The sequence below is a fragment of the Protobothrops mucrosquamatus genome, unplaced genomic scaffold (assembly GCF_001527695.2).
Source record: "Protobothrops mucrosquamatus isolate PMUCROS unplaced genomic scaffold, P.Mucros_1.0 scaffold_4, whole genome shotgun sequence".
Taxonomy (NCBI): domain Eukaryota; kingdom Metazoa; phylum Chordata; class Lepidosauria; order Squamata; family Viperidae; genus Protobothrops; species Protobothrops mucrosquamatus.
In genome coordinates this window covers 1,289,968-1,302,309 of record NW_015386080.1, presented here as the reverse complement: position 1 = coordinate 1,302,309, position 12,342 = coordinate 1,289,968, and the positions used below count along the sequence as shown (strand labels likewise).

At 35.2% G+C, this 12,342-nt stretch overlaps 1 protein-coding gene across 1 annotated transcript in view; it reads left to right on the top strand.

The window, feature by feature from the left end:
- The window catches only part of COL25A1 (collagen type XXV alpha 1 chain), a 276,185-nt gene extending 272,658 nt beyond the window's left edge, over positions 1-3,527 (top strand). The window contains exon 37 of the mRNA XM_015831888.1: positions 3,489-3,527. Within this exon, the coding sequence (XP_015687374.1) occupies positions 3,489-3,527 (39 nt within the window). The remainder of the gene's footprint in view (positions 1-3,488) is intronic.
- The last annotated feature ends 8,815 nt before the right edge of the window (positions 3,528-12,342 follow it).

The window sequence follows — 12,342 nt, the reverse complement described above, 5'->3', positions numbered from 1 at the left end:
AATGAAGAAAAAAGCATTGTTGGTATCCCTTTACTAACCAGTTGTCAGTACTGCTGCAGAAAGAAGGAAAAAACTCTTCCCTCTTTTAACTCCTATAAGCTGAGAAAACTTTACTCTGAGGGAAGAATTCCTTTATATATCTCTTTATCCAGCTTAGTATTATTTATACAGTTGAAACGTGCCTTTGAACAATACTACTAATATTGCTAAAATGTTTTTCTTTGTTTCTTTGCAGTGATGAATCTAACTTTGCAAGCATGAAGTTGTGTATATAATACATCACCTCCTGTATTTATAATTGAAAATGGAAGCATTGGTTTTACAAGTTTGAAATATGTTTACATAGCACTGCTTCTATTTATTTGTAGTAGTCATGTGTACATATGGCTGCAATCTGGCAAATATAAACTGTGCAATAAATGTACAGAATCCAAATATTCTGTCTATAGAGCTAATCCCAACAGAGTGATCATTCATAGACATTTAAATTGTTTTCTTTTTTTACATATTTTTACATTACTTTTATTTTTGGTTGCATTCTTGTTTTATTTGGCTTGTGGACAAGCATGGAGAAGAAATGCCCTGAATTAGGTTACATTAGTTTGTGACCATATATGAACTCAATAACAGATTGCCACTGGAATATAATGACTCTGTTGCCATGTTCACCCTCATAAACTCTATCATTGCTCCATTTCCCCAAACTTGCTTGAGCAAAAGCATGATTTTTGTGCTAAAACAGCTTGTTGTGCTACAATGGTGGTTTGCTGTCATATGCTACAATGGTTGCTTGCTGCCGATTTCACTTGACACATTAAATTGTTCTTTCTATCATCTCAAGGGAGTCACACCATGGCTTATTGCAAAAAAATGATACGAGGAGATTAAGACAAAGCTCTTGAATTTGGAGGGAACTTCGGTTCCTTCTGATGGTGGATGGCTTTCAGTCTTCTGGGTGAAACCATCTTTGTGAAAAAGAAGAAGGATGATACCTGTTCATCAGCCTCTGTTTGCTTGCATTGCTCACAGTCAAGAAGCATGGATTTCAACACATGTTGGATTATTTTACCAAGAATGAAAGAAGAAGATCCTGCTTTATGAGTAAGATGATTGAGTTGCAGAGACATCAAATGGATCATTCAATGATAGGTCTTAGTATCAACTGGTGGACAATGTAATCTTCAAAGATTGCTACAATATGTATTTCACATGTTGTATTTTCAAGGTGATAAGAAGAAGTGCTTTGACAAAAGTCACTATAAAATGCCTTCCTCTAAAATAATGAAATGCAGTTGACTTTTCATGGTTTACCATTTGGATTTTAGAAATTCCTGGTCAATGGCATATGCGTGTACGGGCTTGAAGAATATATTTAATTATAATTGATCAATGGTTAAATGTACTAGCCTCCTTTGCTTTCATGCTTATAGACATTCAGGTTTTGAAGAACATATTTGTGTTTCATTTTTTTAGCTTCTCCAAAAGTAAAGGATTTTTGTTGACCTATTCATTTTTTAAAAATTATTCCACATCATGACCCAAATAATATGGAATTGGTAGGAGCTACAGTATAGGCTACCTTGTATCTCAAATGTATTGCTATTTTCATCTTATTCTTTTTTAAAAAAATATTTCATTTCTCTGTTTTGAACCCTTCTATTTAATATTTTTATATTTAAGCTTATATTCAAATGTATGCTTGTAGACATTCTAAGAAGCTAATTAATGTTGCTAATTAATTTCCTGGGGGAGTGGAAAATATGGTCATTACATTTGATGAATGTTCTGCAATGTTTTAAAGGTCTGACCAAATAAGAAATTCCATACCCTTTCAAAAAAGTCAGTGGGATATTTTAAAATTAGATTAACAAATAAACATCCATTGTTGCAAAATGTCATTTTTATCAGCTTGTAAATGGAATTATATTTATCACCATACCAAATATTAGTTAAATTTCAGTACTACTTTAGTATACCCCTTACTTCCTTTTTTAATTTAATTATTTTGTTTACAGACCATTTGTGCACCACCCAGAATCCACTGGAGATGGGTGACCAATAAATTTAAATAATAATAATAATAATTAATAAAACAGTATTGATAAAATTTCCTATTACTTTTTGGGGAACATGATCTTTTTTTCAATATTGAAGCTTTCATGTTAACATTTTAGCAAGTTTTTCAGTGTTTCAGTGATAACCTCTCAACAGCAGAGGAGAATAATTTAGTGCTCAGGAAATTCAGAGAAATGAATGCCTGCTTTTACTAAATATTTTCTTATGGTTTTCTTATATTTTTATTAAAATTTGTCCTATCTGCATGGAAAGGTAGAATTAAAATTTTTGAAATGCAAAAACTAAGAGAAATTAGTCTGTGTATGCATGTATAATTGTGTACACATACATATATACAAATATTTTAGTATATATTAACAGATATTTTCTCCCGTGTAATGCAGATATTTGTTTGTAAGATAGAAATCCTTTTCTCTTTTTGCATAGAATATTTCCCTCCTCAAAATCTCCCTAAGAGTCCTCCAATTATCCAGGAAAAAGAGGGAAGTCTGTGAAGCTAGTGGTAGTAAGAGAAACAATTTTATCCATTTTTATTTCTAGTTGATGGATAATCTTGAATTCCATCCATAGGCTTCCTGTATATTAACCTTTGTCAGACATGTAAGATGAGGACCATACATGAAGTTCCAATTAAACTGATTTATTACTACTCATTCCTATTGCATAGGAATCTATTTAATTAATGGTTAGCAGTATTTTAGCATTAGATAAGAGTCAACAGAATTCAAGAGGGATTGGACTTTATGGCTACATAGAAACTGTAGGCTGATTCCTCTTTTGAATCTGCTTCCTGCTTCTGCCATTCCTTTTCCTACGATCTTTTATGCATTTCTCTGTAATGTAAACTATTTATTATTCTATCATCTCAAACCCTAATCATTTAATTTTAGATCTGGTCAGACATTATTCATATGTAAGCATAATGCCCGAACACTGGGCATTAGATTGTTTATGAGGGTCATTATAACCTGAATGGCCCGTTAAAAAATAAATTTAGGTGTTCAGATGTGCCATTTACAAAGTATTTTTAAAAATTCTTTTTCCTCCATTTCATAGGAATCTACATATAAAATTAAATACCTGGGACTAAGAGTGTTCCTTATAGTCTTATTAAACGTTACCTTTCTTTTTGTAAAGCTAGTAATACTAGCTATCTATGAATACAAGATGAGAAAGCAGAATAGTTGGGCTGCATGTAAATATCAAAAATGTGGATTTACCCTATAGCTGGTAAGCATACTAATAAAAAATAAAAAATGGCTGTTGAGACCCCTTCACAAATCAGGCCTATGACCTGATTTGTTTGCTAGTTTATTTTTCAGTTTACATTTAAAAGAGTTAATGATAGGATATCAATTACTAATTTTAAAGTAAAATTATACACTTATAAATGCTTATCAATCTGTGTGCAGGTTGATGGAAAAGAATTTCCATCTGTGCAGTCTGTGTAGAAATTAACAATATTTGAATTGAGAATATGAGCATATAGCCATAAATTAACAGAAGCAGCAATTTTTCTTATAACAGCTGTAATTTTCCAGCTACAGCAATCATTGGAAATGTTTGCTGATTTATTTTATTTTTTTTAAAAAAAAAACACTTGCTGTTTTAGGCTATTCATTGATTAATTCTGATTTATATTGTTAAAAATAAGTTCCATTATATTGATATCATTGTGATAAATCTACATGATAATTTGACTAGTTGGATTTTGAAGAGCAGTAAAGGGAGATATCAAACTGGTGCCTGAAATGATTCCTAAAAATGCCTGTTAAAAACAAAAATGTGCTTAGTCTGGCTATGTAGTTGTTTTCTGAAGACTTGTAGTGCCTTTATGTTGATATTTAAGAATTAGTTTGGTGCTAAAATGTTTTCTATTCTTCTTGCAAAGCTCCTCCAAATTAGTCATTTATGCTAATATATTACAGTTTAAATTGCATTTTTTTCTTTTGTTTTTAAACATGCTCATTTTTATCTTACAATGATAAAGGTTTTTCGTTACCTATTTTTGTTTTTATTTCCAATTTCTAACTTTCTTAATTACTTTATCTTTGGAAGTTTTCTCTCCCGCCAATATTTATTGGGTACTGTTTTTAATAGGTACAAAGAAATAACATATTTTTGATGAATCTTTCTGAAATTCCATAAGGTATTTCATTTTCATGTCCACAAAGCAAAGTATCATATGTAGAAGATGAAGTAGTAGGGATAAAGTGTCAACTATAGTTCATAATATCTAATGTTTAAATATTTCCTTTCCTGATTTTATCTCATTGCTAGTTTAGAAAAACAGACTAATATATTGCTCTGCACTATATAAATAAAAAGCATAGCAATAGCAATATCACTTATCTAGTGCAGAGGTCCCCAACCTTTTGGGCACCAGGGACTGGTTCTGTGGAGAAAAGTTTTTCCGCTGACCAGAGAGTGGGTGAGTTTGAGTTCTGCCTGCATCCCATGGATGGGGCTTTGCTTGTTTGTGCAGACCGGTTGCTGGCATGCCGCAGCCCGGTACTGGTCCACAGACCAGGGGTTGGGGGGCCCTGATCTAGTATACCAAAATCTCTCCCAGCAACCTGTTTAATGTATTCAGTAAATAGCAGGATAAGAAGAAAACTATATGTATAGTAGTGGACTTGCAGAGATATTCTCTTGTGGTGAGGTTAATCACCTCAAGGATACTTGGCCTATGCTCTGAAGTGATAGCATGTACTCTGTTCTTTACTATTTATAAACTATTAAAAAGAGAAGCACTGAAAAAGGTAACTATTCCTGTTTACCTTTACATGTGTCATTAAAACTTGAATAATGTCCTCCCCAGACAGTATTAAGTACAATCCTGAAAATCTGTTTGAATGCCTCACTTTTGCTGAAATAAAAAGTGCCAAAATATTAAGACACTTTAAGAAATAGGCCAGAGACAATCTAGGAATCAAGTTGGACATCCCTGATGGCCAGTTGCAATGCCTGGATGGAAGCCTTGTTTTTATAGGGTATTGTTAGCCATAAGAATATGTTATTCGATTTGTTTGTATAATAGAACTGTTTTGTATCATAATTTTAAGTGGAAATGGAATAACAGACATCTTCAGATATATAAAGTTAAGATTAGACATTTTGTTTGCAAGCCTCCTAATTATCATTATTATTTTGTTATGTGATTTTAGTTGCACATCTGTATCTTTTGTCTATTAATGATTTATAATTTTCACACAATAAGGTATACTATACCTTAGGAAAAAATATATTATGAGAAGTTAGCAGGCTCTTTATTCTGGAATTTCAGCTATTAATATTGCTATTAAATGCTGAAGGTTTTTTTTTCCTTATCCTTTTTCCCCCCTATATGGCAATGTAGCAAAAACCCATCAAAACCTTTTGGATCATGGTGGGTTAAAACAACAACCACAGCTAGTAACTAAATAATTCATTCATATTGATTTGAATGGTAAAGTACTAATTAAATTTGAAATGGTTTTCTCAGCCTATCCAAATGTGGCTAGATATAGAAAAATGTTTTCTCAGTACAGCTCTCTGAACATAAGACAAAGTTTTCAAAACAATTAACAATGGAAAAAGACAGAAAAGCATTCTTTTAAAAAATACTATTTGAAAGGCACCTTTCTTTTTCTTTAGAGAACAGGGGCCTTATTCAGTCTTACTTTATATGTTTAAATTAAAATTTAGTAGTTTCCACAGTTGTATTTAATACTGGTGATATTTTAAAAGCATTTCATTTGCGGGTAAATGTATGTTTTTTTACATATTCTTTACGTTGAGTTTGTCCTGGGCCACTATCTTGAACAAGTGAAATGGAACAAATGAGAATTTTCTCTAATGTTCATACATGTTGGGCTTGTTCATTGTGGATATTATGCCATTGTACATGTTGGGAAACTATAATAATTTACAACCTGTTTTTAAAGGTGTATGTATCTGGTTTGGGGTTGGGTTGTTGTTTTTGTTTATTTGTCTGCTTCTTTTGGAAAATATTGTATTTTATTTGATTTTTTTTTTTTACTTTTTTATAATGTATCTTTATGTGCAGGTATTTCCATATTTCATAATGGTATCTGTTAAAAGCAGAAATCTGTCATTTGCAGAAAATTATTCCTGCTTGGAAGAAATCATTAATAATGTAAGCCATTTTCTTATCACATTCTAGGTATAATATCATGGTAAAAACAATATGTCTGTGTAAATAGTTGCAAGATTTAAGCCACCATTTTTATTTGATATTAATTTCTATATTGTTGTAGCCTCTGGTTAAGAATTAAAGCAAGAATGAGCTTTATCAAATAGGATGAATCATTTTCTTTAAAAAAAAAAATTCGGGTTCTTTTTATGCTTATAAATGTTTTAATTGCTCCTGTTTTAGTTTTGTATTTGGTTTTTGTCCCAACTTTGTGAGAAGTTGAACTTCAGAATTATTTTTACACTATTTATGACTTATTTTCATAATGTAAAAAGTGTGTAATTATTAAACTCTTGATCTTAATCTGAGATTGGTTTTTCCATGTTGTAAACATTATTTGCTTGCCTTTGGTTGTAAAAATATGCAATACTTAAAAAAAAGAGTTTTCCTAAACTATATTTCCTGTGAAATGTATTAATCTGAAAAGTTTTTGACTTAAAACCAGTTATGTTTCAAAATTCTCTTGCATAGACCTTACTGTTTTGCCACTTTCGGTATGAAATGTAAAGAATTATTTGTACTGGATAACAAAGACATAATTCATATAATGTTGGGATGATTTTATAAAAGGGCAAATTCACAATGCTTTTAATCACTCCATTGTGAGGTAATCTCAGGAGAAATAATGACTAAAAGAATGTCCTACAAAGTCGTTCTAGAATTGGCCCTGATCTAACAGTTGGAGAACAATCCATGCCTATTCTTAGCAGCCAGGCAGATGCCAAATGTACTTGTGATGTATAAATAGCTTCTTCTTACTCCGGAAAATATTAGTTCATACATTACTGAGGCATTGTAAAAGTTATAAAAAATAGCACTGTCCTCTTCTCATCCAAATAAAAATCACAGTTCTGACATTTTACAAGGTAATAGGAAATACTATTTTTTACATGCATCCGGTGTTCAATATACAGCTCAATATTTGCATAATAATTTTCCACAATAAAGTTCTTTATTTTCCACAATCAGGACAAATTAGCAATTCATAGCATTTCACATAAAGTCTTTGGGAAACTAATGGCTACCTAAAGTAAAGTAGTCCGTGAGAGTATGATTGAATCCTGCTTTTTTTTTCTTTCTTTGACACACATGAAAAGTAAAAACGATGATTCAAAATGATGATGTCTGTTCCAGTTTATCCATATCCTGTAACTGAAATTTGTCTTGAGGAAACAGTATTTCATTATCTGACATTCTCTTTTCTACCCAGGGATATTATGCTACTTTGCCTCAGATAAACAAGAATTCCTCAAGAATAAAATGTTTTTAAATATTGACAGTTAATACTTGCCATAATTTAGATCCAGTCCCTTTAAGTGTCTTGCCTGCCTATCCTGACTTACAGTTGGCAGGATTTGGATTGAAATTTGATTTTCTGTTTCATTTAAAGAGATGAAAGCATTTAATATTTCATAAAATGACCCATACGTTTTAGATAAACTAATGGGAGCAGGAGAATCTGGAATCCACAAATCTGTTAGTCCTATCCTAATCCAAATACAACCCTGAATATAGAAAAGAAATATAGAAAACTGAACCACCCATGCCCCCTTCAGGATGCATAGATTGTCTCATAATGTACATATTCTGGATGTTACACATAGTGCATCTATTGATGCATAAATGCTGATGTAATATGCAGAGGAAAACAACAAAAAGTCAGTTTATATAGCTTTACGGAATAGAATATTCCGGTTATTTCTGGATATTAGGACTTTATTTTGAGTAGCGTTTTCATTATATTGTCTTGTGTTAGTGAATGACGGGGAAGGGGCATGGAGAAAAGGAGAGAGAGAGAGAGAATGAAAATATGCAATCTTATGCTATTTCATTACAGGTAGTCCTCAATTTACGACCACAATTGAACCCAAAATTTCTGTTGCTAAGTGGGATATTTGTTAAGTGAGTTTTGCCCCATGTTATGACCTTTCTTGCCACAATTGTTAAGTAAATCACTGCAGTTGTTAAGTTACAGTAGTTGTAGTTGTTAAATGGATCTGGGTTCCCCATTGACTTGGCTTGTCAGAAGGTCGCCAAAGGTGACATGACCTTGGGACACTGCAACCGTCATAAATATGAGTCAGTTGCCAAGTATCTGAATTTTGATCACATGACTGTGAGGATGCTGCAATGGTTGTGTGAAAAACAGTCATAAATCACTTTTTCAGTGCCATTGTAACTTTGATCGGTCATTAAACAAACTGTTGTAAGTCAAAGACTACCTGTATATAACACAAAGCAGAAATGTAGAGGTCCTGCCTGCTCTTCACATACAGAAAGGCCTACAATATACTTGTTCATCATACTTACAACTTTCTTGGTTCAGCTACATGTGATGTAGCTACAACTGTAAATGAAAAATATGCATGTGGGATTCATCTAAATTAAAAACTCTTCCCTTTGCATGCTTACCAGCTGCTTGTTGTGCTTCATGAACCACATGGGTGATATCCCACCAACAGGTGGCAGAAACTGACAAGGAACCATTCCACATATAACACTTGTTTATTTTCTGATAAACTATGAAAAAAGTACTGGAACTTTTGTTGCTTTTTATTTACATTAAGATTTGGGGACTAGGCTGCCAGTAACGATAGGAGCATAAATGCTTGCAGTAATTTGCTTGGAATTTTCATAAACTGGGAAATTATAAACAGAAAAACAATATGCTTGTCTTCTAGAAAATGGTATGTGTGCGTGTGTGTGTGTAAAACCGATGTTGAAAAATGCTTAGGTGCCACAATTACCACCCTTCTAGCCCAGCATTTCCATGTATCTATAACCCACAAAAAACAAGATTTACCTGAGTTTCAGTGTTCGGGGCTACCTTACAAAAAATTACTCAAATTGAACTAGGTAAAAAGTATATGTAAATAATATATTTAAAGTGGAAACTAGGCTTATCTATAGTTTTATTTTATTGCTAAATAATTTTTATGTATTTTACTTATTTATTCAATTTATTTACCGTGCATCTCACTGCAAGGTGACTCTTTATTTTTCCTCTTGCATAATCTATTTTAACAGTGTGTGTGTGTGTGCGTGCGCGCGCACGCGCAAACCTACAAATCAATTTTTGACTCCAAGCAACTATCCAGACCAGGGCTTTTCAACCTTTTCACAGATTGTACCACTTTTAGGATATGACAATATTCGAGTACCACCAGTGCTTAACAAGGTGTCAAAAACTTGATGACTAAAAAAAGGGTGGAGGGGGGATTTCGGATTTTACTGATTAGATTGATTTGTTGTTATAGAAATGGCTAGTTTATATTATTATAGAAAAGTAAAAAGTTGATTTTCGATGTTAATCCTTCATTCTACTGCAACAGAAGAAGTCGGAAGTCAATGCCTTTCCGTTTCTTTTTCCCTTCTCCCCCTCACTTTTCTTTTCCTTTTTCCTCCTCCAGTGTCCTGCTATTTCCTTTTATATTTTAATCTACAATCTAATAAAATATTACAAACCGTAAAAAGAAAAAGGGAAAAGTACCAGTTTTACTCCTTTTATATCCTCTCCCCCTCCTTTTATATCTTCTCTTCTCTCTCCCTCCTCCTTTTATATCCTCTCCCCTCTCTCCTCTTCTCCCCCTCTCCTTTCCTCTTCCAGATGAAACTGCACACACCGATCCTGGGCTCTCAGCAGAGCCCCGGCAACACCACAGCTCCAGCTCACTCTCCCCCAGGCCTCTCTGGTGCTGCTGCTGCTGCTTCAGTTCATCCACTTTTACACTTTTTTTTTAGTGCTTTTCAACCCATCATAACAAGTACCACCTGCCAGATGCCAAAGTACCACCAGTGGTATGCGTATCATGGGTTGAAAAGCCCTGATCTAGAGAACTCTCTGCTGTTTTTGTGGCAAGAATTCAGAAGTGGTTTGCCATTGCCTCCTTCCCAGGCTGAGAGAGAGTCATTGGCCTAAGATCACCTAGCTGGCTTTGTACCTTGGATGGAACAAGAGCTCACAATCACTGGTTTCTAGCCTGGTGTCTTAACCACTGCACAACAGTGGCTCTCTTTGGGCGATTTAATGAAACTAAAACTGATTATTGTTAAGTAATACAAACATTCTTTAAAATGGTGATACTGTTCATCTGTAAAAAAGACAGAAGGTATCTAATCATAATAATGAAGTTGGAAGGGGCCTTGGAGGTCATCTAGTCCAACCCCCTGCTCAGGCAGGAAACCCTTTACCAGTGGTTCTCAACCTTTTTAATGCCGCAACCCCCAACCGGTCGTAAGTCGAGGACTAAACTGGTCGTAAGTCGAGGACTAAACCGGTCGTAAGTTGAGGACTACCCAACTGGTCGTAAGTCGAGGACTTTCCCTGCCCAGGAGTGCCGCGCATGCGTGGTTCTGCCCCCTGCGCCAGCCGAGGCGTAGCTGGCAAGCGACAGAGACGGAGCAGGCCGACCACCAGCTGGCTCAGCCCAAGGGAGGTAAGGCACCCGCCGGAAAAGGGGAAAAAATGGCGAACAGCCTTGCTTGGCGACCCCCGTGAAATGGTCGATGGACCCCAAATGGGGTCGCGACCCATAGGTTGAGAACCGCTGTTCTAACAGAAAGATGTATGTAGTAGAGCAGTGGTTCTCAACCTTTTTAATGCCACGAACCCAACCGGTCGTAAGTCGAGGACTAAACCGGTCGTAAGTCGAGGACTAAACTGGTCGTAAGTCGAGGATTACCCAACCGGTCGTAAGTCGATGACTTTCCCTGCCCGGGAGCGCCGCGCATGCGTGGTTCCGCCCCCTGCGACGGCCAAGGCGTAGCTGACAAGCGGCAGAGACGGAGCAGGCCGACAACCAGCTGGCCCAGCCCAAGGGAGGTAAAGCACCCGCTGGAAAAGGGAAAAAAATGGCGGACAAAAAAAATGAAGGACAGCCTTGCTTGGCGACCCCCATGAAATGGTCGATCGACCCCAAATGGGGTCCCGACCCACAGGTTGAGAACCACTGCCCTATACCATTTCAGACAAATGGCTGTCTCTTCTTAAAAACGTCCAGTGTTGGAGCATTCGCCGCTTCTGGAGGCATCTAGCATATACCTGTTCCCATGGTTGGAATGCCAGAGTCAACAAACTCCACCCAACCTCCAAAGGGTCCATTGGCAGTAGTGTGGGTTTATTTCTGTATCTAGAAAGCTTTGAACCTGATATACGTAACTAAGACAAGATGATGTGTGCCGAAAAATCATTTCAATTCTAAGCTACTTTCTAAGCTACTAGAAAAACAGGAATGACTTGGAGGCAGAAAGAACTTAGTTTTGTGAGATTTTAATATACTAACAAAAAATATTATGGTCATGCTAAACAGTCTTATCCTTCCAGGTGTTAAATAAGTACATAGAAATAAGTGGGAGGCTAACAAGAAATGGGCTGTTAACAATGTGATATTACCAGCATAATGTCTTATTAACAAATGTCTGTGATCGTTGATGTTTGATTTCCTAACATTCAAATGTAATATGGAAAACTTTCACATGCTCTCTAAGACTCTGTCTTCACATAAGATCAGTTAGTGTTCCGAGGAACCAATATTCTTTTGACCGAGGGATAGTGATCAATGGAATGGTTTAGAGGGGAAGTCATGGGTCCAAAGCCAATTTGAGATTCTTAGGAGAGTAAAGTGGACTTTAAATAATTAATTGAAAGTATGGTAAAATGAGTAAGATGTCATTTCACAAATAAATAAAATAAATAAATGTTATAAAAACATTCTCATCAGATATTTATAGGCTTTATCAATTCATCTCATTAGGATTGGATCCCTCTTTCTGATTATTCTTTTGATCAGGCCTCTTCCATTTGCATATAAGAATCAGAATCAGAATCACAGAGTTGGAAGGGACCTTGTAGGTCATCTAGTCCAATCCCCCACCCAAACAGGAGACCCTACACCATTTCTGACATGGCAGTCCAGTCTCTTCTTGAAAGCTTCCAGGGATGAGACTCCCACATCTGAAGGCAAACTGTTCCACTAGTTGATTGTTCTCACTTGTCAGAAAATTTCACCTTATCTCTAGGTTGAATCTCTCCTTGATCAGCTTCCATCCGTTATTCCTTGTCTGGCCTTCAG